This window comes from Ambystoma mexicanum, chromosome 5p, assembly GCF_040938575.1.
Source record: "Ambystoma mexicanum isolate Mex_15411 chromosome 5p, UKY_AmexF1_1, whole genome shotgun sequence".
Taxonomy (NCBI): Eukaryota; Metazoa; Chordata; class Amphibia; order Caudata; family Ambystomatidae; genus Ambystoma; species Ambystoma mexicanum.
In genome coordinates, this window is record NC_090930.1 from 1352955724 (window position 1) to 1352981055 (window position 25332).

General features: G+C 47.7%; 1 protein-coding gene across 1 annotated transcript in view; it reads left to right on the plus strand.

Moving 5' to 3' along the window:
• MARCHF6 (membrane associated ring-CH-type finger 6) overlaps positions 1-25332 on the plus strand; it is a 2224824-nt gene that overhangs the window by 1756621 nt on the left and 442871 nt on the right. The window contains exon 23 of the mRNA XM_069613753.1: positions 6348-6437. Within this exon, the coding sequence (XP_069469854.1) occupies positions 6348-6437 (90 nt within the window). The remainder of the gene's footprint in view (positions 1-6347; positions 6438-25332) is intronic.

Here is a 25332-nt window from a genome sequence, read left to right on the forward strand (position 1 = left end):
GGGTGGGTCTATCTGTCTTCCCATCTGATCTGTCCATTCTCGGGTTTAGCACGCAATTAAAGTCCCCTCCCAAGATCACTGCACTCCCCATACCTATGCTAAGGTTGGTGCACAGCGTTCTGAAATATGCTGTTGTGTTTTGATTCGGGGCATATGTACATATGTATTCACAATGCTTATCTCCCTATTCTCTACCAGTCCCCTTATTATGACCATTCTTCCATCTGTCTCTGCTACTTCCTGCAACAGTTGAAACGGGACATGCAGCGCCACCCAGATAAGCACTCCCCTTGCATAAGCTGAGTATGACGAGCCCGCCACTACCCCTTTCCATTTCTTGGTAACAGTCAGTTTTCCCGGGTCAGGTGAGTTTCCTGTAACAGTGATATGTCTATCTTTTGTCTACGCAGGTACAACATGACCTTGTTCCTCTTTAAATAACTGTTAAGCCCCCTGACATTCCACTTGACTATTTTAAGGTCTCCCATGGTCTGTCAGAGTTCCCTCCCGCCCCCCACCCATGCAGTCCAGGTCTATCCTCCATCTCAGTCTATATAGGCTCGTTTCCCAACTTAAACTCCCCATAACTAAAAACACCCCTTCCCACCTCCCTCCCACCTCCTTTCCCCTCCCCAACATTACCCCCCCCCCCCCCCCCCCCAACTGTTGCCCAGCTCCATCCCTGGATCTCAGGCACCCCCGCATCTAGCTCTTTCTGGCAATAGCCTGTACTCGAAGCTCCGCAGGGTGAGGTCGCCCTAATGGCTATCCTACTACTACTATTCGGGGGATGGGGGGGTAAGGTGCCTGTATCCTGCCGCTCCTACTTGCTTCAATTCAACCACGCATTGCTATACATTTTACCCATGTGTTCAATACTCTATATTCCAGTCCGTCAAACTCCGGCTAAATCCAGGATGGCATATCCCAGTTTCAACACTTCCCATCCATTACTGTCTATCAATGTCTTTACCAAGTCTCTACTGGGATACCCTGTTGCGTGATACCCCATTATATATATAACATCCCCATCATTTATCGTGCTCTTCTTGGGCCTGTTCCGCATCTCGTTCCGGACAGCCCTGCAGGTCCAGCCATGTCGCTGCTTCCTCCGGGGTGTCAAAAAAGAACATTCTACTCTTGTGCAGTACTTTAAGTCTGGCAGGTTACAGAAGCATATATTTGATGCCGGCCGTGCGAAGCCTCCTTTTTACAGCCACATAGCTATACCGCTGCCTCTGGACGAGCATGGTATAATCAGGATAATCTGTTATAGTAGCCGAGGCTCTTTCAATCGTTCCTCCTTTTCGAAAGTACTCCAGGATCTTCTTGCGATCTTTGTAATTCAGTATCTTAGCAATTATTGCGTGTGGGGGGAGCTCCAGGGTTCGGTTTCCTCATGAGGGCTCTGTGCGCTCGCTGTACTGTGAATCCCTGCAAGAGTTTGTCGGCCCCTATTTCCTTCAGGATCATGTTCTCGACATAATCAGAAGGGTCCTAGCCACCTTCTCCTTCCGGAAGGCCCACCACACGGATGTTATTCCATCTAGCCCTTCCTTCAGCTTCCTCCGCTTGATTCTCCAGGTTGGCTACCTGCTGCTTTAGTATCTGGACCTCCTTTGCGTTACTGGTGCTGGTGTCCGTGTTAGTTTTGACCGCACTCTCCAGATTGCTTGTCCTGTCCGCCAGCGCCTTAGCATCTTGTCGCAGCAGGTTGACATCTATTCCCACTGCATCTATTTTGGCCTCTAAGGAGGTTCGCAGGTCCGCCATTGCTATAGCCCATGAGTCTCTTAGCTCTGTTATAGCCATGAGTATCTGTTGGTTTTCGGTCCCCGGGGGACTTTCTGTGGGTGCATTTGCGCCACTGTGTGCCGACACTGCTGGGGACTGCTGTGTCTTAGCAAACGCTTCCATCGTGGGTTGCTTGCTTTTGCCCTTAGTTACTCTCCCCGTCATCTTGCAGTCCCGGTCAAGTATTGTTCGCGGCGCATCTACTTTGCGATCCTTCTGCGCCACTTACGATCCCCTCCAGGCCCAGGCCAAGTATCCCGTAGTATCCCGTATGGATGCACATGCGCTGAGCTATATCCACGGGTGGGTTGTATCCTCCCACATTTCCGTTTGTCCTTACTGTTTCTTGCAGATTGCTGTTGGCCCCGGTCGGACCGCCTGCCTCTTGTGCTCCTTGTCCTCTGTGCACCACTCTCAATGTTCACTGAGGTCACTCTTGCGCCTTCCGCCACCCAGCTCAGCTCTATACTTCGTGCTCTCCAGTATTCGCACTCAGTGTGCCCTCCCCACACTCTTCTAGGCCCTTTGCTCCCTTCCGATACCTCAGGGTACTTATGGCAGAGAATCCCTTCAAGCGTTCACACTAGGCAAAGTGTGGAGACCGCTTATGCTCGGCTTCTAGCACTGTTTACTGGCCCAATGGTGTATTTGCGCCTGCTGCCGTGATAAATAGTGTACATTCACGGCTGCCATGTGTACCTCACTGTCCAGTCCCCCGCATCCGGGGATATATTGCTAGGCACCCCGGGGTAGCCCAGCTCGGGTGACGCTGGCCAAGCTTCTCTTCTGATATCTTCAATGTACCCCACTCGCTGCTATGGCCTCATCTGCAGCCCCTTCCCATCTGCTATTTTATGAGCCTCCACATCCTCAGATCATTGTCTTGTTGCCCCCATCAGGGGCTCTGTTTCGCTGCTCGCTCCCTCTGTACCGTGGCCCACTATCAGTGCATCTTGTGCCTGTGTTTATTCGCCGTGGTCCTTCCTGCTGTTTTACCTCATCGGTAATAGATTGCACCTTGGGCCCCAGCGGGGGGGGGGGGATATTTGCAGCGCTGGGTCCTGGTTTGCCCACTATATCCTGGCTATATTGCCTATTACACTTTTGTTTGGGTATAGTGGCAACCAACAGCGATGGCGGCATCATGTCCATGTTTACCTCGTTGCAGCGCGGTCATTGCAGGATCATCTGCTGTATTCGCCAGGCGTCTTTACCTTTGGTGTGCTCGCGTGGCCGCCACTCGTGTTCTCAGTGTTCGCCTCCTGCTCCCGGCATCTGGTGATACTCTGTGGCAGCTCAAGAACGCGGAGGCCGTGCTGCCCGAGGGGGCTCCCGTTGTCGGGCCATCCTGCTCCTGCCGCGCTCTCGTTAGGCGCTCCCAGCGGGGGAGCCTCCGTCACCTTCTCTGACACTCCCCAGGCAATCCTATGCGCCTGCAGTCCCAGCGCGCTGTCGCAGCCCGCCTTACACTGCCGTACCTCCCATTTCTTGCTGGGTATGATCCCGCTGCACCGCGTTCAGCCACTTTCACAAAGACGCACCGACTCCTCATTCCACAGGGGGCGCACTCGGTATTCACAGACCTCACTTCAAAGGGCTCCTCTGTCTGAGGTCGCCGCCATTTTGTTACAAGTTCCACGGCATCCATCGGGGGAAACAAAGTATCATAACTTTTGCTATGGTGCTTCAATCTTGCTGCTGGGACAGGCATTCAGGTCCCTGCGCGTTCATGTTCATTTTGATAGGCTTTTCGTGCTGGAGTCAACGTTCTGACTGCATGCGTGTCTTCGGATCGCCTTTCGGATCACAGAGCTCCTAGGAAAAGCAGCCTAGTCCGTGGTTGCCAAGCCACGCCCCGTCCTTGCACAAAGTCTTTCTGTCAAATCTCTCAGCTCTTTGTGGCATTTAGTCCCTTTGGAGTGGGAATGGTGCTCTCCAAGCCTTCCATTTCCCGATGGATATATCGCCATTCATCTCATTCTGCCACCAGCAAGCTGGCAGGCCTCTCCCTGGCTGACCCAGAGCACACTACCAGAGTAGTAGCCGCCTAGACAGCCTTCCTTTCTGGGACCCCCATCCCCTTGCTGGACATTTGCAGGGCAGCCATGTGGAGGTCAGTGCACACATTTACCAGGTTCTATTGTGTCGACAGGGATTCTGTAGTACAGTCCAGTGTTGGCCAGTCTGTCCTTCGTAACCTGTTTGCGTGAGGTTAGTAGTGTCTCTAGTGGTAGGATCTTACCTCCGCCCGTTATGGTTATATGGTACTGCTTTGTAATCTATTCACAGCATGATAATCTATAAAGATCCAATGCTGAAGAAGAAATAAGTTACTTACCAGTAACTTTTGTTATCCAGCATTGGTTTCTTTCATAGATTCACATGCAACCCTCCCACCTACCCTGCTTGGCTTTTCTTGGCTGCCACTCACGTGCGCTATGCTAAAATCAGAAGATGGCCACCAGGGGTGGAGCTAAGAGAGCCTTTCCAGTTGGCTGCGGGCGGTATGAACCAAAAGTGACTATACTAGAGCACAAAAGTTACTGAAATTCAGTTTGTTTAAACTGCTGTTACCGAGGATTCCCAGGCTAACGATGGGGAATATTCGCAGCATGTTAATCTATGAAAGATACCAGTGCTGGAGAACAGGAGCTACAGATAAGTAACTTATTCCGTCTAGGCTTATGAGAGGAACCCTGAGCAAACCTCATTTTTCATGATGCCCCACAATTATGAAATATTTGCGAGGGTAGTGCAACCAGTTTCACCCCACGCCAGTTTGTTCTGGGGTGGGATTTAAATTTGGTGTTGAGATTCCTTATGGGTGCTCCCGTTGAGCATCTGCATTCTTCTTCTTTAAGGTTCTCCACCCTGAAGTTGATTTTTCTGGTTGCAATAGCCTCCGATAGATGGCTGAGTGAGTCACTCCCAGGTGTTGTCGGTTAGATATCCCTATTTGCTTTTCTCCAAAGAGAAGGTGACATTGAGAGTGAGGCCGTCCTTCCTCCTGAAGGTAGTCTGTAATTTCCATCTCTTAAAAGATGCATCTTCCCTTCTTTTTCCCATTCCTCACTGCGGAACTGGAGCCATTCCTTCGGCTAGACCTGGTGCAGACCCTTAGCCAGTGATCCCACTCGTTTTTTGCAACTATGGGTGATAATAAAATGTTTGTGTACACACTTTAATTAGTCATGTGCTCAACTCTCTGTGATGTAGCAAGTGGCAACTCCGAGGAATTACATTTGGGAACTCAATATCACTAGGGCTGCCCTTCTCCACATTAAGTGCTGTATGTGCCTGGTGTCAAGACCTTTTCTTTAAGTGACCAAGTCCACTGCCCACCACTGGGGAGGTATTCTACCCAACCTCCACCATACTTTAAGGTATAAGCCTGTAGACACAGTTGATAGCTGACTACCCTCATCATATGACCGCTTAACAAGTACATACTCAAATGCCAAAATATACCATTACATGCCAGGTGTAGTCTCACCTCTCTGTGTCAAGTATGGTCTTTCAGGTGTTTCCATCATATACCCTGTGCATCATATACCAAGTACAAACACAGCCAAATAACCTGTTCAATCCTTCAGATCTACGTAATGCTATGGAAGTCTTTCATAGATGAAGAATCGGTGGAAGGAAGGAAGGTATCAATTCGAAGAATGAATCACTTATCTTTCAGTAATGCTTTCTGATGGATGTTCCTCCACGAATTCCTCATCGCACTCCTGACCTGCCCCTCTTGGCGGACAGCAAGTACGCATTCTAGAATCTGTTGTCCCTAAATGTCAAGAGTGCTTGGGAAAAAAAAGGGCATGGTGCCTCGATATATACTGGCCCCAATGCCATGTCTAGCGTGGCACGCGTAGGGGTTCCCAGTGGATACGATGTAGAACTGACACAGAGCCCCCTGGCCACGGAGAACTTGCACGAGAGAAGCAGCAGTGGGAGATGTAGCTCACTGAGGAGGGATACATGGGAGTTGCATCCATCAGAAAGAATATTACCAAGAGTTAAGTAATTTCCTCATCTCCAACTTTTGGTAATAATCATGGTTACAACCAAGATTATGTGGCGAATTGGGGCATATTGAAAGTTGAATGTGAATTCAAACCAGACCAACAGTGAATGTTGTTTATTTGGAGCTTTTGCATTTACATTTGGTATGGGACAATTATGCCATTTTTTATGGTTTCCTGAGGTAAAAATGTCAGAACTGAGGAAGATGGCATCAGTGGCTCCAGTTGTGTACATATGGATTACCACAATCTGGGTGCAAAAGGGTGCCAAGTAGCTTTTACCATCTGCCTCCTTGTCGCAGTTAGCCACCTGTTGACTGTTGAAAATTGTAAAAATGCGGAATTTTAGGCAGTAATTATTGTATCTGTTGTAAAGAATTTAGCCGAGGTAAGTACATGTGTTCTTTGTAGTCAAAACAACTTTTGGTTCCTCATTCATGTTTTGGGAAGAATTCATTTTATCAGATTGTAAAGATATGTGCGCACATTACCTTTTAACAGAAAATCATTTATATATTTTTTTTATTGCAGGATTGGGCTCTTGGAGTCTTGCATGCCAAAATAATTGCTGCAATAACACTAATGGGCCCTCAGTGGTGGTTGAAAACTGTGATAGAACAGGTATGAACGTTTAGTTTTTACACAGTACATTTTTTGTCATGGGTAGTTATAATTCTACAGTTCTCTTTCACAATTTCTGAGGTTCACCGGTTTCAAACAGTCTTTTTTTTTTCTACCTGAAACATTGCTATAAGAACTATATGCTGTCTTAACTCTGAATTTTGTTTTTTCCAAGCGATTTTATCTAGAATTTATCTAACACTAATTGTCAATTGCTATTTGTACTTTTCTAACTAACTTGGTGATAGCTCAAGACTGATCTACTTCGGGCTAAAGCATGCTAACATGAGCATTCTACATTACACTTCTAATTGATTGTGTCCTGCCATAGATTCCTCATCTTAGATATATTATTCCTGCTGCAGCATATCTTGTAACCTTTTCAGATCAGGGGGCGCTGTGCGACTCTTGCGTCGAGGTTCCTCGGCACTCTTCGTCAGGTTTGTGCATGATGTAAGCGTGGTTACAAATAGCTTGCACTCCCTCATCTCAGAGGTTCTATTGTTACCTATTGCTCCTTGCTAGGCAAAGCCTACAAATTGCGAAAGACAAAGGCTCTCTGCCTGCGTCTTGCATCTTCAAGCGCAAGCCTGAACAGGGGTCGTTCTTTATGATCCACATTGTTATGCAGTTCCTAAAAGGACTAACAAATACCTTTCTCCTAAACCCCTTTGTGGTGCCGGTGTGGGATCTGAACTGGGTAGTGACTTTTCTGATGGGGTCGCCGTTTGAGATGTTGCATTCATGTCCTCTCAATCTCCTCACCTGAAAGAAAGCCTTCCTTTCTGCCTACGGCCGTGTCTGATTTCCACCTTTGACAAAAGATTTGCTTGCATGCCTTTTACCCACCACCTCTAAGAAGAGAAGAGGCTACATAGGCTTGACCCATGAAGAGCGTGGAACCTCTGCATAGTCAGAACAAGCCCTAGATGCTAGATGAACTGCTTTTTGTGGGCTACACTGGCAAGGTACTAACAAAACAGACCATTTCAAGATGTATTGTTTTATGCGTCTCTGAATGTTAATAGCAGGAAAAGACATGACAAAGGCTTCACAGTGCATTCAACTGGGCAGGGGGGTATGGAGAGGGATGGCTGCCACATCAGCATTCCTACTCAGGACATCTGTCAGATGGCAATATGGGCTTTTATCAACACGTTTGTGAAAGACTTCGGACTGGATGCTGTCAGGTCAGGATACCCCCGCTTTAATAAGGCTGTCCTGCAGTACGTTCTTAACTAACACCAATCGAGTTTGCACCACCCTCTTCCTGCATTTTGGTACTGCTATTGGAGTCTATCTAAGATGAGGAATCAATCAGAAGACGCAATCAATTACAAGAACAAATTACCTACCTCTGGTAATGTTCTTTTTGAAGGATGTTCATCCCACGGGTGCCTCATCTCCCTCCCAGCCTTTCCCTGTTTCTTCCAATGCTGAAAGCTACCCCATCTAATTAGTAATCCCCTTCTCTTCAGCTGAACTTGGGGGGGAAACAAACAAGTAATTGAGGTCATGGGGTGCAGTGCAAGCTTTTTGTGCCGACATCCTGTCAGGACTCAGACTAATAGTGCAGAGGATCCTCGACCCCAGAGCCGCACGGCGCCCCATGCTGTCACAGGTTTCCGAGATCATCTGCTGCAGGAAGAATATAGCCGAAATGAAGGATCCGTAGGTGGAACATCTATCAGAATGAACATTACCAGAGGTAGTCATTTGTTCTTCTGGCCCACCACTGCCTCCTGCCCATCTCGGGCTGGAGGAGGTCTGTTAGCTTGTGACACAGAACACAATTGAATCGGTGTCCTGCTTAGATTGAGCCTGGGGTTGGTACTGCCTTTCATTTCTTGGAAGGCTGATTCCATAGAACAGGGTATTTGACCCATGTTTGTTCTGAGTAGAGGGACTCCCACACTCTTTTGGGTTCTGAATTTGGAACTGTAGATATGATATGATAGGTTGTTATAACGCGCTTAATACCCAGAGGTTTCTAAGTGCGGACCCGGGGATCGAACCTGTGTTGCTCAGTGTCGTCTTGCTTCCAAGACGAGCACGTTGCCGCTGAGCTATACTCCCGAGATCCTTCAAGTTATCAAACTGCACGACTGATTGTTATCTGTAGATTTGCAAGTTTCTTCTTATGTACTCATTACTCCCACAGATTCCTAATCTTTGAAGTCTATCTCCTAGTGCAGCTGCTCTTTGGAAACATTTATGCCACCAGGGAGCGCAGTGTGTCACCGCGTTGGCTTTGCCAAATGCCTCTACATGCCCCACGCTGGACGTGACCACTGAGCCTGTATGTATAGAGGCGCAGCGCCCCGTGACCTCGATTCCTTTATTTCGTGCACTCGACTCGCTTTACAAACACTGATTCGTTTGTTTAATTAATATTCTTCTTTATCTTCCCAAATTGGTTGTGATGCCAAATCTGACAAGGGGGGTCATTCCGAGTTTGGAGGTAGCCATCGTGCTATTAGCGCCATGGCTGCCTCCAAACCTGGGGCCGGGTCCGGGTAGACAGAATGGGGACTTTCCGGGTCATTTCAACCTTGGAGGACCCGGAAAGTCCCCATTCTGAAAACCATTCCCCATTCCCATTTGAGCCCCTATAGGGCTCAATGGGAATGGGGAAGGCGCTAATAACGGTACCGCAAATTGCGGTACCGTAATTAGCTCCAAGGTCCTTTAATGGGACCCGTTAAGGGTGTGTGGTCTGACCACACGTCCTTTGCGGTTCCCGCTAAGGGACCTCGGAATAGGGCGTTAAGGGTTTACCGACACCGGCATCCTTACCGGTGCCGGTAAACCCTTACCGCCCAACTCGGAATGACCCCCAAGGCCTAAACTGTGTGTGTGGTTTGTGGGCACAAAATGTCAGTTTCAAATCTGTACCGCATTTGCCTTTACTGCCTTGATGAAGGCCACGACACTCAAAACTGCGTGTCGTACCAATCGATGCAACCAAAGGTGCTTCGAGAGCGTAAAACTAAACCTTTCATCTTCCTCCCCAATGAAAATGGTGATAAGTGGTCAAGTTTGAGGTTGCCTGCCATGGACTGTGGCACAGATGAATGATCCCCATTCTAAAAGGACAAAAAGAAAAAGAAACACACTGCAAGAGGTTGAAACCCCTGATGGTTCTTTGCAGCATCATTCTTAGTCTTCGAAGAAATTGAGCCACCGCTCCAAGAACGACAGAGGAAGAGGCCCTGCAGATACATTTTCTCACTCAGTGCTCGAGCCCTGAGGAATGGGAGGCATTCAGGGTGAAGATTCTTTGCAAAGGCACCCAGCCCCAATGCCAGCAGCCACAGCATTGGCATCAACGGGCACTCCGACCGACTCCACCACACTTGAATGAGCCGGCATGGACTTCTCAAAGAGACTAGACACAATTTCAGTATAAAGGACACACTGTTCAGTCTCCGCACTTCGGTCCCATGACTTCACATCCCTCTATAGTGATGAAGGTGATGCCAGCCACAAAAAAGTTTATCACACTCACCGGAAGGGCATAATTGTCCCGTTCAGAGGATGTTTATTGAAGAAATGATGGATCCTGTCCCTTTCCGACTAAACCCCTTCCACCCCAGAGAAGTGAGAGACCAGAGGTGGACATGCTCCCTGCTGCCGCCCCTGGGAAGGAACAAGCTGCTTCTCAGCACCTGATGGCAAAGGTGGTCGACACCTTAGGGCTGTTGGCGCCTTCATCGTTCAGAGATGCAATAAGACCTTACTGACATCCTGGATGAGGGTCCTAAAAAGAACACTATTTTGCCTTTCAATTAGGCAAGGGCAATGATGGAACTATGGGCCAAGCCAGCTTCAGTTGTCTCACTGGACCGCAACCTGGCTAAAAGGAACAGGCCGGCACCCTCTGACCCCATGTTTCTTTCTGCCCATGCTTCTCTGGAGAGTTTGTGGTCGAGGTCGCTCTGGGGATCCTTAAGACCACCTCTTTTCTGTCTTTGCCCCCTGACAGCGAGAGCAAGAGACTGGATGGACGCATAGGTAGGAAGATTTTCCGCTGTTTGAGCCTTGGTCTCTGCTCTGTAAATGCGTCTTGCGCTCTGAACGTGTGCAACCTGAACCTTCATGCCTGGCTGCTGAAAGGTTGAGGTATAGAGATTGGGATTTGTCAGAGGACTTCCTGGACGTGCTCATATCTGCTAGATGGCCCGCCACCAAGTCTGTTTATGCCTGCAGGTAACTGAAGTTTCTGGCTTGTTGCCAGCAGAAGGATCTGGACCCTTTATCTTGCTCCACTTCCTAGGTGTTGGAATGTCTTGTGTCTGTAACCGACTGGCCTACAAATTGTTACAGTGAAGGGGTATTTTGCAGCCATTGCAGTCTTCAAGAGAATCCCTGGAGCAAGGCACCTTTTTCACAATCAGTTATTCAATTCCTAAGGGGTCTTTCTAATAGGTTTCCCCCAAGCCATTTTGTTTAGGCGTGGAATTTTTACTTGGTGCTGACTTTTTTAATGGGCGCTCTATTTTGAGCCCCTTCATTTCTGTTCTTTAAGACTGCTCACCCTTAAGGTGATTCTTCTGGTTGCCATCACTTCCACTAGACGGCTAAGTGAGTTCCAGGCTCTGCCTGTTAATCCTCCCTGCTCAGTGTTCTCAAAGGAGAAGGCGTCATTGAAAGTTAGTCCCTCCTACCATCCGAAGGTGGTCTCTGATTTCTATCTCTCGCAAAAGATCCATTTACCCGCCTTCTTTCCTCCGCCTCACCCTTCCCCAAAGGAATGGTTCCATCGGTTAGATCCTTTGCGGGCCCTCAAGTTATACGTCTCGGACACAAGAGCAGGACTGGTGACCAGCTTTTCGTTGGTTAGGCAGATGACCAAGCAGTTAGGGCTGTTAAAGAGACCCTGTCTTGATGGATCATTGTCTGCATTTCGGAATGCTATGATCTTGCCGGCAAGGAGGTCCCAGAGGGTCTCTGGGTTCACTCCATTCCAGAGTGGCTGCCACCTCGGCTCTGCAAAGCATAGTGCCTGTTCTGGATATTTGTTAAGCGGCCATGTGGTCTTCCTTGCACACGTTTCAAAGCATTACTTCTTGGATTCTATGTCCTCCAGGTCATTGTAGTGCTTTGTGAATTGATCATAGATGAGTAATCTGTGGGACGAAGGAGTCGATTTGAAGAACAAACTACTTACCTTTCGGTAGTGTTCTTTCTGATGGACGTTCCACGGATTCCTCATCGCCCACTCTACCTGCCCCTCTTATGGTAGGTAGTACAACTTAGTATATTTTTCAAGACATTCTCTAAACTCTTCAGACACCAATTGTGTGCCCTTATCTGACAAACACCTCTTCGGGAAACCTTCCCGCCAGAACAATTGGTCCAAAAACTGGATAATCCTCCCACTTGAAATCTCCTTCAACACACACACTTCAGGCCATTTGGACAGCAGATCAATCAGTACTAACAGGTATATATCCCCAGACCCACTGAGGTTGAAGGGCCCTAAAAGATCAAGTACTACCTCATCCCAGGGCACCCTTGGACTTTCCCGTACAACCATGGGAACGTTCTTAATCGTAAGGCCTTTATCACCCTCTAAACATTCCAGACATGGCTTCACCTGCCCCTCCACGTCCTTATCCACACCAGGCCACCAGAAGTCGGCCCTCAATAGACCTTTTGTCCTCGCCACCCCCAAATGACCCATGTTAGGAAGAATTCTCTGTTTAGGCTGAATTTCCTAACCTAGTGAGTCCCCCAGCAGCTTTGCTGGATTTCTTGGGGTTTATTTTTTTTCTCCTGCCAAGAGTGAGACTCTTTTACCCTCACCCTTGGACATGACTTGAGAGTGTTTCTGTGACTTGCAATGTGCTTATGGGCTAGGGGGTAATTTTCCCCATAGGCCATCATTGGTTTTTGAATGTGTGTTACACAGCACCTTCCGTGCAGTAGCACAGGGGTGTCCTAGAGACCCCCAAACATAGACTCCACACCCTGGGACTGACTACTGTCTCCCTGGGTCTGTAAAGTTGCCATTGACTTTACTAGTCTTAACTTAGGAACTTAACCAGTACAAACCATCTTACTGTGGAAGTACTGGTAGGGGCAATTAGATTGCCCCTGGGTCTGTTGTCGAGGGGGTACTGTCCCGTCCCCCCTCGCCGAGTTCTGGCTGGTGGCAGTGGATACCACGGAAATATTCCACCGGAATATTTCCCAATGGGATTTCCCATTGTTTTTGATGCACCACTTTTTGGTGCAATGTTAAAGATACCGCCGGTTTATTTATTTAATATAAATTCACCGGTTGGGATTTTTTGCCGGAACTCGCCGCCAAAATGGCGTCTAGGTTCACTTCAGTAACCCTGAACCCGAGTCGAGCCTTTGTTCCACTTTTGGCGGGCTTCTGCACAGAAGCCCTCCAAAGTGGTGCCATTCTGTCTGGGTACCACAGGGGGTGTGGGAGAAGGTTTTAGGCACCCTGGACTGAGTTGCCTTGCCAACTCATGTCGCACTCTAGTGTGATTGGCCCAAGTGGTGAGCCACCCCGCTCACCACTTAGCATGTTTGAGTGACAGCTAGGCTGTATGAATGGGGGTTTGCTGCATAAAAGCAGGGTCTTTGGGACTGGTTCTTCAGAAGTCGCCACAGGACCTAAGAAGCCGAAGATGGAGAAGCCGAGCCGACCTGCCAAGACGACACCACCGGTGAAGCCCTGCAGAACCGTCTCACCACTTTTCCCGACGACAGAGGAGATCTCCTGCCGGAGAGTCTTCTTCCCTTAACTGGTGGGGACAACCAGTTGCTGCATTCTTTTCGCCGTCCCGAAGCATCTCGTGGCCGCCTTGCCTGTGCCAAGCACCCTGGCAACCGGGATACCACTTTTTACCTCAACCGCGAAAGAGGGGAAAAATCCTTTGTGGCCGGAAAACTCCACGGCTGGCCTCATCCCTGGTAGTGCAACGACCTGCAGCTTTCCCCTACGTCGAGATCACCTCTTCCTCGGGACGACGCCGCGACTTGCACCCACTACCAGGAACGTCTACCACCGCTGGAGGAATCTTTCCACTTTTAAAGGTACTGTGTTCCGCCCGGCCTCCCTTGCCACCGATTGTACGGGGTAGATTTAGCCCTCGGCTCTCGAACCTGGGTAGGTCTGGGACACCCTAACTAAACTTTGCAGAACCAAAGTAAAACCTTTTTGCTCACCTGCAAAGACTTGACACATTGTGTGATCTTGGGCACCTTTTTCGCCTGGCTCCCTCTAAAGCGGGCCCAAACTAATTCTCCTTGTTCCACCATTGACTGTCTTTGCTAACCTTATGTGAAAAGTGTTTTACCTTACTGCTCTCTTTATTTCTGCCTTTTCCCTCCCTTCTGGTAATACTTGTTGGAGTACCATCTAACGTTAAGCGCTCACCTCTGATTGGAAATAAGTGGGGTTAACTTAGAATTGTCCAACAAATGATTGGGGATGTACATATGAGTAATAGTAACTGTGTTTGACTTTCTTACCTTTTCTAATGTGCTAGTGTAATTTATGAGTGTGCCTTTAATAAATAAGTTTATACTTTTACACCTAGCTCTGGTCAGTGTTTGCTTGTACTACTGTGCCTCTGTACCTATTGTGTATCCTCTGTATACTGCCTTAACTCTTCTTGAGGGAAGTCTGGCTGCTCAGCCACAGCTACCACAGTGAATCTGTGCGGTACAGACTGCTACCAAGTGGGTTTACTGCCAACACCTGTAGTCTTAAATCTTTTGCAGTGGTCCCAGAGGGAACTGCACAGGTTTCTGCCTAACAACCCACATGGGCTACATCTATTACTGCGCTCCTCATCTTGACCGGGACCACCAATTGATGCCCCCAATACAAATAGTCATCCCTGAACCCACAGTACATTGTTTACTTTACCAAATCCCTCCATTGCTCCATTCTGTTCCTTAATGTCATTCCTCCTTACCTTTGCTGCAACTTTTTGATACAACTCATCCTCCATGCATGCAGCATCCCATTCATTCCTTTGTATGCAGCCCTGAACCTGAAATATTTCCATTAGATCCTCCTCCTGACTTTCCTCACCCGTGCCAGCCTCATTCTGCTCCACCCTCCTTGACAGGGCGTCTGCCACAACATTACTCTCCCCACGAATATGTACCGATCGAAAATCTCAACCCTTGCAATGAACTCACCCACTTCATTATGCGACCAGATACTCCTTCCAGACCCCCTTTGACAAATATACTGATCAACCGTTTGTGGTCAGTACAGACCTCTCTTCCCCACAAAAACCTTTTGAACTTTTCCACACCCCACACACACACATGCAAGAGCCTCTTTTTCAACTTCAGAGTACCTACACTCAGCACTCTTGAGACTCCTTGAAGCAAGTCACTAGCATCAACAAACAAGAGTCCTCTTATTTTCCTCAAACGCCTTCAAAATAGGTGCATTGACCACTGCTGACTTCACTTCCTCGAACTCTATCTTACATTTCTCATCCCAACAAAAAGTCACACCCTTCTGCGCATGTTTCTTGTTTTGTCTGCCAACCCTCTAACATATTTTCCAAAAAACTCGACCAATCCCAAAAAGGATAGTACATCCCCTTTGCTTTTAGGTGCCAACATACTTTTAATCGCTTCCACTGCATCCTCCTTGGGCCTAACTCTGTTCCCCGAGATCTCATGGCCAAGATAAACCACCTTGTTAGCCTTATAATTACACTTCTCTGTGGCTATTGTTAAGCCTGCCTCCCCTAGAAATCTCATGACTTTCCTCAACCTTGCATCAGGTTCAGCCTCATCAACTCCACATATCAGCACATCGTCTTGATAGCTCATTATTCCCGGCTTTCCTTTCAAGAAGTTTGTACATGATACTGAAATTGAAAGACACTGGCAGCAGATACTAACCCAAAAGGCATCCTCACACACCTGAAAAGACCTATGGATGTTATAAACGCACTGAGATCCTTGGACTCCTCATGGAGTTCCACCTGATGATACGCTGACTTTAAGTCTAAGATAGAGAAAACAGTTGCACCCGATACCCCCACCAACAAATCATCAATCCTTGGGAGAGGAAACTTGTCAGCAGTTACCATACTGTTAAGATGTCCGGGATCGATACATAACCTTATTCGCCCATTGGCCTTCCTTACTACAACAATGGGGCTGACCCATTCTGATGCCTACAGCCTCTCAATGACGCCATCACTCTCCATCCTCAATAACTCCTCTTCCACCTCTTTATGTAACGCTAATGACACAGCACGCAACTTTGGGTATCGCTCTGTAACGCTCACCTGGTATCCATGGGGACGTCACTCAGCCTGTTCTGACCTCTTACAACCTCAAACACTTTCCTGGAGGCTATTCGACTGGAGACTGGGCCCGAAACACAGGATTGGTAGAGTTTAACTCCCTATTGTCTCTGTGTGCTTGAACCCCTTCTTCCCCGGGGTCCAACCCTTCCCTTTGATCCACAGCTCACCTTGTTTTTTTTAATAGTGTGCTCTCCGTCCTGCCTTCAGCGCAGGGGCGTGTTGATTGATGCGGGCTCGTTGCTGCCTAGTTACTTCACTGGCAAGAGTCTGACAGGTAAGTATGAGTCTTTTGAACAATTCTCTAACTTCGTTCATTTCCTTCCTTAGATGATGGCCGGCGTGCTGCTGAGATGAGTAGCACTGAAGGTGAGTGAGAGCGCAATGCACCCCTTTCGTATTTGCATTGAACTGAGTTCTTTTTCTGTGTCTTTTAGGTGCCGCAATGTTTTCAGCGTGGATGCCGGTTATGAAGAACAAATGCGGTGGGAAAGCACGGTATGCAATGCCTCTAGATGTTTCCACGCTAACCTGTAGTGTCTTTTTCCTCTTGAAGATGGTTGAGAAGTTCCGGAGACAGAGTTCCCCCAGAGCGGCTGGGATTCAGGTAAGCGTTTGAAGCTCGTACAGTATTTAAAAATAAGCAAAGATTTGCAGAATGCTTACTAATGCCTTTTTTCTGTTCTTTTCCCTTTTCCTTAGAAAGCGGCGTGCCGGGATGGGAATGACACCGCCGAAGATGCCCGCAGAACAGAAGGAGCGATGACTGATGGGCAGAAGCGTTGCAAGGTAAGGCTGTTCCTAACTGTGTTCTTGTTCTTGCAGGAGCTGAGCGCAGAAGAAAGATGCAGGCCTTCTGGAGACCGATCCGAACACGGTGAGTGTCACGCTGCAGGTGCAGAAAACGCAAAGCATGTTTCTTAGCCTGGGTGTGGCTTAAATAGTCTCTGGGTATCCCAAGTGTCTCTGGGCTGAACCACACCTAAAAGACTAGACCGCACATGCAGTTCTGGGAACCGAAATATGTGGAGGCATCCATCTTGTCCCCATCAATGCACTACAAGTCCAATCCCCAATGTTATCCTATGGGAGTGAGTGAGCCTGGTGCCACAAGCGCCAAGTCTGACTCCAAGTGGGTCTTTGGAGGGATGGAGTGGCCCTTGAGGGCCATGTAGATGATCATGGCCTGGCTCCAGCCTGACATCTTGAAGGGCTGGGGACATGAGGGGCAGGAATCATGACACGCTCCCTTTTTTAACCTGATTTTGTGAACAAAACCTCTTAAGCACCCAAGCTTTCCACTCTTTTCTCCACTCACACCACCTACACTGTCATTTTGTGTCCCCACACCCTTCACAGTTAAGACCTGGTCTGGATTTCTGGCATCTAACTTAATCTTCTACTCGACCTGATGACTCCATGACAGTACTCCCCACCCTTGGTTGCCACATAAATGGTACTAATAGCCTTACTTCCTTTAAATTGCAGCTCCCCCTCAAAACATCCAATAGTTTTTATAGGAACATCTCCATAAGCATTCACCTTGACATCATCTGCCCACAAAGTACAACATTGAAATTTGTCTCTCCAGACTTTAACACTGATCAAGGTATAGTCTGCACCACTATCAATCAGCATCTTCACTGGTATCCCCTTGATCATCACATCTGCATAAGGTTTGGGGATTTTCACCTTGCCGCAGGGAGAGAGGTTGAAAAAACAACCTCTCTCCCTGTCTCCCCAGCCTCACTATCATCACCACATGCAGTGACTTCACGGACCTTACCAGCGTTGAAGTTCCTACAACACTGTGCTAGGTGACCCTTCCTTTCACACTCATGAAAAATTATGTGCAAGGCCAAATATTCTTTGTCAAACGCCAAGTGTGTGGCGCTCCCACACCTGAAGCACCTCCTGCCTGATGTATTCTTGGCATCCCTAGACATCCCGAAACCCCTGACAGGTCCCCATAAGGGAACCCACTGACGCCGAAAACGTCTTGCTGGGGAACCTCTAATGCCCCTGCTCATCTGTCTTCCTGTCCATCTTCTCATATCTTCCGGCAGTATTGTTTGCAAAAAGTCTTGGTGGCGCCTTAAAAACTATGCACCAACCCCTCTTCCAATTTAGGTCTATCTGATAACCGGTCACCCCCTATGTCAAGCTGGAGAGTTTTGATGCACTTCTCTGTGTTCCACCATTTTCGCGATTTCTATCGCCCTGTCCAAGGTGGGTTTGCGCTCCTTCCACAGTTCTTTCCTAATATTTTCATTTGAACATTTTATCATTAATTGGTCTCTTGGGTGTTCATCATGACAGTGTAAATCTGCATTTTACTGCCAGCCCTCTAAGCGCTGTCATGAACTCTTCAATACTTTCGCCCTGTTTTTGTTCTCTGGTGGCAAATTTGTAGCACTCCAATATAATATTCTCCTCCACGCGAAAGTGTGTCTAACTTGGCAAGAGTTCTCTCATACGGACCCACATCCCCCAAGTCAGTGGGCTCAGGCAATTTTCTCAAAAGGTCTTGTCCATCAGGTCCCAGGCAGTGAAACAGGAGGGCCTCCTTCCTCTCATTTGAATAATTTGCACCAAAAGCAGCTAGGGCATACTTTACAAACCCCTCCTTCCAGTCAGCCCATCTGATTCTGGGCTTTCCCACACCAGTAAGGAAACACTGGAGCTGGTATATTTTCAAGGGCCCCAAAGTCTCATAAACTGACTAATCACAGTTCCTTAGTACCAAGAAACAAACAGGATATGAGCCCGTTTTTCTTCAATTCCGCAAGTTACACCAGGAGGCTTACTGTGCCCTAGAAACTGGGGCAGGGCTCACTCACCCCTGAAGCTGCAAGCCTGCTGGTCGATATAGCATCCAATATGCGCTGTTATGAGCCCTGTGCACTCGTTCCACTCGCCTCTTCACTTCTGGCTCACCTCTGCAGCCATCCTATGTGCTGCTTCCCCCGCAGATTTCTGCGATGTTGTGGCAACTGCTCTGGCGGCAGCTCCAGAAAGCGCTGTGTGAACTCCTTACCCCGAAGCCTGTAGCACCTCCCTGCGTGACGTCTACTCGCGCACGCTCAGCACGTCGCGGGTGCTTTCCTCCACTCGGGTAGGAGCAGTGCGGCTCAAATTTCCATAGCCTTGTTCATGCTTGTGCACAGTCCGCAACCAGCACGTACCTTCTCTTCCTCCTCCGGTGCGGCGGACACTTTTCCTGGCCGGTCCCAAGCTGCTGAGCATCGAACTTCACTGGCTGCTCACCGCGGGTCACCTGTACTCCGCCGCGGCTCCTTCTCCGACGCAGCCCAGCCCACTTCCCCACACAGGGGGCTGCTCAGAGGCAATGGCGCTATCCTTTTCCACACCCTACGCAAGGGCTGTTGGTTTCTGCTGCTCCCACAGACATCGTCTAGCTCTCTCACCATCTGCCCCACAAAGCAGGGGCCGCCGGGGGTTGTCACAACAGCCAGATCCCCTCCTCGTCGCCAGTTTGTTGTGGGTGACTCAATAACCACAACTGGGTTTGAACGACATCAAGGTACGCAACCCCCAGCCAGCGAGCCACAGCCAACTGATTCAACTGGAACTCTTACCCCTGCAGCATTCCCATTCTGTGACATGAGCCATAACAAGTATACATAGAAACAGTAGTCAAACAAACATGAGATTCTATCACCCATCAATAACTATGTACAATGTATAGAATAGGCAGTGCATAAATATGTACATTGTGGATGCCTTACAAGAAATTAATTGTGTGAATTATGTAACACCTCCCTTCTTTCCCAACAATAAATATAACAGCCTCCCAGCGCCCTCTGCATTTGCAGCCACCTTTTTTCTGTGTTTCCCCGAAACCAATCTTTTAAGACCCGTATTTGTGCGGCATAATAATATGACTTAAAATTCGGGAGTCCTAACCTGGCATGGCTAGTCGGGATCATTAATGTACGTTGGGATATCCTAGGAGTTTTATTATTCCAGATGAACTTAGATGTCGCACTTTGCAATTTCTGGAAAAAAGTAATCGGAACCTGTATCGGTAGAACTTTAAAAAAATATATGATATCTTGTGGAGAGTAACCATTTTGATTGAGTTGATCCTACCTAACCATGAGGTAGTAAGTGGACCCCACGCTCTTTAACAAAGAGAGGTAGTTCGCTTTAACCCTTTTATAGTAGTAATTATAATCACTCCCAATAACTTTATCCCTTCTTTCGCCGCCCTAATTGTGTGTTCAGCTGCAAGTTTTTCTCCTCCACCTCCAGTAGGGACAGGTTCAGTACTTCCGATTTAGCATTGTTGATTTTCAATCTTGCCACTTTGCCAAACTGCCTAATTTCCCGCATAGCCGCATGCAATGTATTGTGGGGATCTGTTGCCATAAGTAGCATGTCATCGGCATAAGCCATGGTTGAATGCACAGTACCTCCAAACTCAACTCCTTTAATGGCGTGTGTGTGTCAAATTTTCCACCGGTAATGGTTCTAAATGAATTGCGTATAACAAAGGTGATAAGGGGCGTTCCTATTTTGTTCCACGTTGTAATGGGATAGGGGAAGATAATTACCCATTTACCATTAATCTTGCCCTGGTTTGTTTGTAATTGGCTTCAGTTATAGCTATACATTTTGGACCAAACCCCATTTTACCCAATGTGCGAAACAGAAAAGACCACTCAACTTGGTCGAAGGCCTTCTCTGCATCAAATGAAACCTTCTCTGCATCAAATGAAACCAGGACTGCAGGGGTCGCCGGCTTCTCTATTTTTTACAAAATATGACAGACCCTCTGTATATTGTCCTGCGTCTGTTGCTGTTTTATAAAATCTGTTTGGTCTGGGTTTATTAAAGTGTGGAGTAAATCCTCCATTCGGTTAGCAAATACTTCAGTAAAACATTTTGCGTCAAGGTTTATCAAGGCAATTGGGTGATAAGAGTCACAATTACACAGATCTTTGCCCGACTCGGGGAGCAGTATCATTTTTGCTTCTTACGTGGACTGAGTTAAATCACCTGAATTTTCTAAGGAGTTGAATAGCTGTGTTAATTTTGGAGTTAAAACTTCACTGTACATTTTATTAAAAAGTCGCCTGGAAACCGTCGGGACCTGGGGATTTCTTCAGCAGCAATTCCCGAATTGCCTGATGCACCTCATCTCATGTAATTTCCCTTTCTAACGCTAGACTTTCCTGCTATGTAATCCTTGGGAGAGAGACCGAGTCCAGATATTCTCCTTGAGTCTACGGGTCAGGAGAGTCAGAGCTATAAAGGTCTAGATAAACTTGTTGAAATTGTGCTATAATATGATCAGTGTCTGTTTAATTCGCCAATGGGAAGTTTAATCCGTTGAATGGTTTGCGAGATAACTTGTTCGCGAAGTTGCTTAGCTAACAAACGATCTGTTTTATACATTTTCAAGAAATTTTTGTCTTGGGTAAAGCAGGGATTTTTTAGCTTTTTTTTGTATGGAAAATATGAAGCCTCCCAACCGCTGCCCTGTATGCCTTTTGTACCTTTGGGCCCATATTTGTTTCCATCTGAGAGAGCACCTGTTGAACTTCCGCCTCTAGCTCCATTTCTAATGCCATGCTCTGCTTCTGCCTTATCGCTTATTCTGCAATGGGGAACCCTCTCATTGTAGCCTTAAAGGCATCCGATTCTACCTGCGACGTTGTGTCCCGTTACGTTCATTTAAAAACGTTCAGCCAGGGTTTTTTCTAGTAACCTGGTCTTGTAATAACCCTAATGGAAATGTCCATGTCCACAGGTGAGGCCCATCTATCAGGACCTTCATCTCAAATATAATCGGCGCATGATCTGAGATCGTTATTTTCTGTGTCTGAATTTGGGTTATATTACCCAGAAGTGGAAACGAGACCCAAACATAATCAATATGTGAGAACGTTCGATGCACATGTGAGTAGAATGTAAACTCCTTATCTCTTCCCCCCGCGGGCCACCCATACATCTACCAGGGAAAGTTGTTCACATTTCTGTCATAGAGCCCTAGAGGGGGGAGGTTGAGTGTAACGTGTTTGTTAACGGCGAACTCGCACAGGGTCCCATACTATTTTGAGATCTCCAAGCAATATTAAGACCCCTTCCCCCAACTCTGCCAGCTGCTCCAGAGGGTTTTAAAAAAAACCTTCCTGGCCTACATTAGGAGAGTACACAAAGGCCACTGTCAGTTTACTTTCGCCTACTTGCAAAATTGAGAATGAATATCTGCCCTCTTTGTGAGCCTTTGATCGAATTATTTTGTTTGCAGAGCCCCTCCTAAAAGCTATGAGAACTCCTGCCACCTTCCCTTCGGCATTTGCCTGCAGTATCAGCAGGTATAGTTGCAAACACATTTTATTTCTATCCATTCTTTGTATGTGGGTCCCTTAGAACACCACCAAATCCCGTTAGTGTCACCCCAAAAGACCCTCCACCTTCCTTTGTTTCTGTGGGGAGTTTAGCCCCCTAACATTCAACGTTAGACACCGGAGATTCCCTATAACCATGCTCTTCTACCCTGAGAACCCTTTGTAACCACTGCAAGCCAACCTTACAATCACCACATATTTGTGCACCCTGGTTTCCCCCAGTAAACCTTCCCTGAATCGCCCCTTCCCTCATTCTCCCCTTCCTGCCCCATAAATTCCCTGGTGTGGGACACGGAACCTGGTGTTACCCGGGAAGCCAAACCCCGGCCGTGACCCACCTGCTACCCCAGTGCGGGGTAGAGTACCACCCCCATCTGTTACCTGAACAGATGAAGTCCAAAATGGCTCTCTCTGTGCCCAGTCTTATGCGAAGCTTCACTAGCTGATAAAAGTCCTCAAGTCCAATAAAATCCCTTTAGCAGTCCCTTCTTATGCCATTTCGGGAGTGGCCCTCTCAGTCTGAATCTCCAGTCGTCTCTCTGTACCACCTTGTGATTCCTCCATCGACGTTCCATTGTGGTCCATTCTCCGGGCCTAGGATGCTTGATACCTCCTCCCTTATCCAGCATTGTTGTGGCCATTGTACCAGCTCCAGTCATCTTCTATCTGGAGGCGCTTCATACCTGCCTCTCGAGATGTTATATAGTGCTGCCGGCCTTCCAGAGTAAAAAGAAGACCAAATGAAAAACTTCCATTTGTACCTGATTTCCCTTGCTTGAAGGGTTCTTACCACTGGTTGCATATCTCTTCTTTTTTGGAGGGTGGTGAAAGATAAATACTGGTAAAGCTGAATATCTTATATGTTTATGGTGCGGACTGCCGCGTCGCCTTTAAGATCTGTTCCTTCTGCAGGTAAGAGACGCATGCCGCCAGAACATCCCTAGTGCGAGATCCAGGTTCCACCCTCTCCGGGCTTGCCCTGTGGATCCTATCGAGTAGGACAGTAGTTGTTTCTTCTCCTTCTATTAGATCTGTAAAGATCTGGATAATCGCCCCTTTGATTCCAGGAGATTCTTGATACGTATATTCAAATGCCTGGAACGATTCTCCAGCTCCTCGCAGTGGATCTCGAGATTGTGTGTGGCTCTGGCCAGTTCCTCAATTGCTATGTCTGAATGTTTATTGTCCTCGACCAGGCCTTGAATAGCTCCCAACGCCGAAATTTGTTTGCCAAAGTCGGCCAGTGATAGTTTTATTTCGGAGGTAAATGTCAGAAATTGAGACTGGAAAGAGGCAGTTAACTTATCTTGAAAGTCCTGGGAACTCCTAGCAAAATCTTCACATGATGCTGCCATGGTTGGGCTTTCAGTAACTGGAGACTCAGTAGGGGGTTGTTCCAATTGAGATTCAAGTGTACCTGTGGATGCAGGCATCACTGGTTTCTTCACCAGAAATGTCTCAAATGGATTAGACTGTTTAGGGTCTGTGGGATCATGCCCCGCAGGGGTCAGCCTCTTCTTTCCCCTTGGCATGTGCACATGGCCTCCGTTCCAGCCCAGATCTTCTCATGCACTCGTGTCACCCTTCTCCAGTAACTACACTCAGACCCCCAATTGTCCCCAATGGAGTCGCTCCCCTCACAGCCAAGCACTATTTTTCTGCAGGAGCTATAATATGTAGAGTGTTAGGCAGAAACCTGTGCAGTTCCCTTAGGGACCACTGCAAAAAGTTTAAGACTACAGGTGTTGGCAGTAAACCCAATTGGTAGCAGTCTGTACCACCCAGATTTACCTGGTAGCTGTAGCTGAGCCGTCACACTTCTCTCAAGGAGAGTTAGGCAGTATATGGAGTATACACATTAGGTACCAACAATACAGTAGCACAAGCAAACACTGATCAAGAGCTTGGGTATAAAAGTATATAATTATTTATTTAAAAACACACTTGTAAAAATACACTGGCACTAATATGTCAAGCAAGTTCAAACACAGTCATTAGAAATATATACACTTCCCTGATTAATTATTCGACAAGTCTTAGGAAAAGAACACCACTTATTATCAAATACAGAGGTGAGCGCTTAACCAAGATGGCACTCCAATAACTATTTAAAAAGGGAGGGAAAAGGCAGAATTAGAAAAGCACACAATACCAACACTTTTAAAAGGACGACAGCAAGTCAAGAAAGGCAGAGTCTACTGTAGAGAAAGAAAGTTCATAGGCCAGGCCCACTATTGGAGAGAGCCAGGCGGAATGTGCCCAAGATCACACAGTTGAAGTACACTTTAAAAGTCTTTGCAGATAGTTCAAAAAGGAGTTGGATCAGTTCAGAAAAGTTAGTTAACAGGTCCCAGGTCACCCCAGGATAGAGAGTCAAGGATTTACGGGACACCTTGAACAGTCTGTTGCAAGGGAGACCAGCCGGGACACAGTACCTGAAATGGTGAGAAAGCTCCAGCTGGGACACTTGTTCTTGGCAGTGGGTGCAAGTCGTTGCTTCGTCCAGGGGAAGAGAAGGTCTTGACGTGGAGGAAAGCTGGAAGTCGTTCCACTGCCAGGGAAGAAACCAGCCGCAGAGTTTCTCGGTTAAAAGGTACTACCCTTTTATTTGCGGCAGTGGTGAAGCGTGGCTATCCGGCCACCAGGGTGCTTGGCACGGGCGATTCGACCACGAGACGATCCAGGAAGGCGAAAAAAGGGCAGACTGGTTAACCCCACCAGTTCAAAGGAAGAAGACTCTCCAGGATGAAGATCTTCTCTGTTGTCGGGAAGTGGTGAGGCGGTTCAGCAGGGCTCCACCGGTGGTGTCGGCTCAGCTTCTTCCTCTTCGGATTCTTTAGGTCCTGTGCCGACTTCTGAAGTTCCAGTCCCCAAAGCCCTGCTTTTATGCAGAAAACCCCCATTCATCAGTCCTAGCTGTCACTCAAACATGCTAAGTGGTGAGCCGGGCGGCTCACCACTGGGCCAATCACACAAGAGTGCGACTTGAGTTGCCTATTCCCCCCTCCTACACATCCTGTAGACCCAGACAGAGTGGCACCACTTTTGGAGGCTTCTGTGCAGAAGCCCGCCAAAAGTGGAACAAAGGGCTCGACTTGGGTTGGAGTTACAGAGGCGAACACAAACGCCATTTTAAAACCGAGTCCTGGCAAAAAGACCCAACCAGGGAATAAATATTAAATAAATAACCCAGCGGTATCTTTAACATTGCAC